Source organism: Temnothorax curvispinosus, unplaced genomic scaffold (genome assembly GCF_003070985.1).
Source record: "Temnothorax curvispinosus isolate PA1 unplaced genomic scaffold, ASM307098v1 QBEX01000543.1, whole genome shotgun sequence".
In the NCBI taxonomy this organism is placed as follows: domain Eukaryota; kingdom Metazoa; phylum Arthropoda; class Insecta; order Hymenoptera; family Formicidae; genus Temnothorax; species Temnothorax curvispinosus.
The window spans coordinates 2,869-6,647 of NW_020210323.1; the positions used below are offsets into that span (position 1 = coordinate 2,869).

The 3,779-nt window shown below is 41.9% G+C and overlaps 1 protein-coding gene across 1 annotated transcript; it reads right to left on the reverse strand.

The window, feature by feature from the left end:
• Positions 1-813: 813 nt before the first annotated feature.
• On the reverse strand, positions 814-3,594 carry LOC112455931 (general transcriptional corepressor trfA-like). Its single transcript, XM_025018153.1, has 2 exons — positions 3,276-3,594; positions 814-3,185 (listed from the first exon to the last, which is right to left on the reverse strand). The coding sequence occupies exons 1-2, from the start codon at positions 3,592-3,594 to the stop codon at positions 814-816; spliced, it is 2,691 nt and encodes an 896-aa protein (XP_024873921.1).
• Between the last annotated feature and the right edge of the window lie 185 nt (positions 3,595-3,779).

Consider the following 3,779-nt stretch of genomic DNA (forward strand, 5'->3'; position numbering starts at 1 on the left):
TTTACTGCTATACTTTTTAATAAATGAATAAAATACACTTAAAATAATGGTTTCGGGACTCGGTTGCCCCTCGCTCGTGCTCGTGAGCACTCTTTGTCGCAACGCATGCATCATCACTCAAGGCTCCTCGGGAATCAATGGTGGATCGATCTCGAGGGTGAGCAACAGGATGTAGAGAGTATACAGAACGTTAATCATGGTGACTGTTTGAACGTCTGGAAAACTGAGTATAATTGGTACGAAAATGATTAGGGTAACTACCAGGTATTCCTTGAGTCTCATCTTGCGATCTATTTAATCTTTCTCACGCTTGGTAATAAGGAACGGCTTTCGCCACGTTGGAATACGCTAATAGCAAAATGCAAATTATGGAAATAGCAAATAAAATAAATATGAATGATAATACCAGGATCCGAAATTTATCTGAATCCATAGCTAACTTTGATTAATGAAATATCGGCCTCTGATTGGCTCTTTTGTCTACTTTATTGAATGAACTTATAGAATCTCTATCTCTACTCCTGGAAATGTGTAGGATGGGTTTTTAAGGATATGGTAAGTTTTGTTATTAGCCTGAGTGTCTTTTTTAATCTTAAATCGTCATGCCTTACATGCTAATCGTCGTATGTGATTCTATATAAACCAAAGTAAATAATAATAAAAAATAACTTCTAATAATTGCACTTGCTGCACAAACTGTATGAACTTTATAAAAACTGTCAATTATGACTGCCTCTTTAATAAAATAAAATAAAATAATAAACTTAACGCACACATAAAATTATATGAAAATACGCGCCGCGCGGATACAAATTAGAGTTCCTGCGTACGCGGTTGGCTACTGGGAATCGACGTCTCCTTCTCTACCCTTTCGGCCTCTCGTGTGTACTCGGCGTCGTCCCCTGGTGCCTCGCTTCGTCCAGCGGGCTGTGCGTGTCTCTGGTAAGCCTCGCTATATCCAGCGGGCTGTGTAGTCATCTGGAGAGCCTCGCCTCGTCCAGCGGGCTGTGTGGTTGGTTGAATAGCCTCGCTCTGTCCAGCGGGCTGTATGATCCCTTCAGAAATTATGGCTTGCGCCACTGCCTCCGGAATCGCCTCTAGGATTTGCGTTGACGCCAAACTTTCGAAGCTGCAGTCGTCAAGCTCGTCCGTCTCCTTGTTCAATTGATCGATTGTCGTCTCCGCGGCTAAGTCCTCCATGCCTCGCGCCTCTGGTTGGTCGGTCGGTTGGCAGGAGTCACCGCTGACTTGTTCCAGGTTCGACGATGGGTGGGATGATCTAGCATCCGATCCCATACTCCTCGGCAAATCCTTGATGAGTATTTTACTCAGAATGGATTTCTTAAGTTCGGCGATCCTGGTTGGTAGCTTCAGGTGTTTACCGTTGTCCGATTCGCTCGAGTGTTCGTCTTCTTCCTTGGAACTTTGCTTTATTTTCATCTTCGCCTTTTCCGCTGATTTTCTTGTCTTTTGCTTCTTTGTCGGTGGTTTGATTTGTATCGAAGACTTGACCGTTGGTTTGCTGGGCTTCTTTGCGCTGTTTTTTCCTTTCGGATCTCCGCCTCTCTTTCGTTTATCCGTACCTCCGGTTTGTTGATAAGTGATTGTTTGTTGCATCGACGGTGGTCTCGGTAGTATTCTTCGTAACGACCCCATCTCTCCCGTTGGTAGGACTATCAATTGCGGTAGTTCTTGTTGTTGTTGCGTATGCTGCTGTATCGTTGGTTGCTGTGGTAAGATCATCGTTTTCTGTATCTTCGATGTCTCACTCGATTGCTTCGTAGTTTTCGCCTCCTCAATCGGCTTGTATTTTATTTGTTTACCTTCGCGTGCCCTTATGGTCGTCTCCGTTGTGCCTTGCACTATCGTTGTTTTGATCTCGTAAGAGAATGATCTTTCGTCGCTTTGATGTCTGAGATCTCTCACGACGTATATTGCCTTTATATCGGCCACTGCGTTTCCTTCGCTGTCTTCTACTCGATATTTACCTACGTCAAAGACGTTTCTGCCACGTGCTTCTTCGCATCGTTTGATTATGTTGAGCGATCTTCTCTGAGCCGCGATTTCGTCACGATCGTACTCCTTGTCGTCGCTTTCCACCGCTGACAGCTCTCTCTCGAAGTCGTCCATGGCTTTTAACCTGTTTCGTCTCACGTCAAGCATTCGTTTCTGCTTGGTATAACCTTCCACTTTCTTCTGTAGATTTTCCTTCCATCTGTCTAATCTCTTTCTTTCCTTGTCTATTTTATATCGATCCGTTTTGTCTAGATCCATTTCGTCACTTAATTCACAAACTTTATTACGTTTCACTATTGCTCTGCTTACTTGAGCTATCGAGTGTCCGTTCACTACGGCTGCTCGATCGAATCTACCGTTATGGCGCTCGCCACGCAGTGTGTTGCGCACACGCGTTAAGGCTGCTTCGCATCTGTCGCTCGTTGCGATTTCTAACTCGCCGTTGATTGGCTCGCGCATCCAATGTCCTGGATTGCTTCTAAATTTTCCATTGTAACTTATTATATTTAATCTTTCCTGTTCGGAAAATACAAACTCGTTTGGATCTTGCATATCTATAAATAATTCTTCCTCTAATGTGCTGTTAAATGATCTTGTTGATCCTCTTGACGAATGTATCGTTCTTTCTCCTTTGCTATCTACATTGTTATTTTCTTCTGGCTGATTTTCACCATTTTCATTATTTTGACTATGTCCATCGGATGAATCGTTGTCCTCTGGATTTTCATTTGCATCTTCGCGTTGTTGATTGTCGTTATTGACATTGTTGTTATTAAATCTTCTATTTATTATCTCTTGTATTTGATTGAAATGATTTGCGATTTCTCGCTCTTCTCCCTCGCTCATACTGCTTTCACTCATCATAATTTCATCTGGTGACTCTTGTTGGTCATTTTTATCTTCGGTGTCTTTGTTTTCCGAATTATTATTCTCCTCTTCGTTTTCTGTTTCAGAATCAGTCAATTGACTGCAGGATGCTAAGTGAAACCTCTCCGCCAATAGCGATTTGACTTTTGTCACGTAATTCGTAACATTCGCTGGCTTCGAGTTTTCTTGTTCCACCGCTCCTTCTCCTCGGCAATTTTCAGCTCGGTAGTTGTTATCTTGTTCTACTGCTCCTTCTCCTCGGCATTTTTCGGCTTGGTAGTTGTTATCTTGTTTAATGAAACCTACCGTATTCTTTTTAATTATTTCCATTACTTGCTTTTTTCTCCTCTTCCATCTATTATATTCTTCTTCTTCGTCTTCCGATTCGTTACTGGAATCCTTGTAGTAATCTTTCAATCTTTTCCATTTTTTATAGTCATCCTCGTTCTTTGGATCTTCGCTGAAGTCCTCTTCTTCATTTTCACTCCCTTGGTAAGTATCTTCTTTATTCTCTTTATTTAATTTTAATCTTTTGTTTTTATGTTTCAGGTCGTCTTGGTTTCCCGGATCGTCACTGGAATCTTCACTTCCGCTCCTCAGGTAAGTACGAACCCTTTTAATGTGGATGAAGGAGTCATCTTTCTTATCGAAAGGCTCCCCCACTTCTTCTTTCTTGATGTTACTTAATTTTTCACTATCTTCTTTCTCCATTTCAGTTATTCGTTCTTCAATGTTGTCCTTCTTGGATTGGCTAAATTTTTCTTTCTTAATTAGTTTATCACGCTTTTCGGCGTTCTCCTCGGCATTTTCGCCTATTTCCTCTTTGATTGGTTCTAATTGCTCCTCGGCATTTCTTGCTGTGTTTATTTGTCTCGAGGTGTTCTCCTCGGTAATTT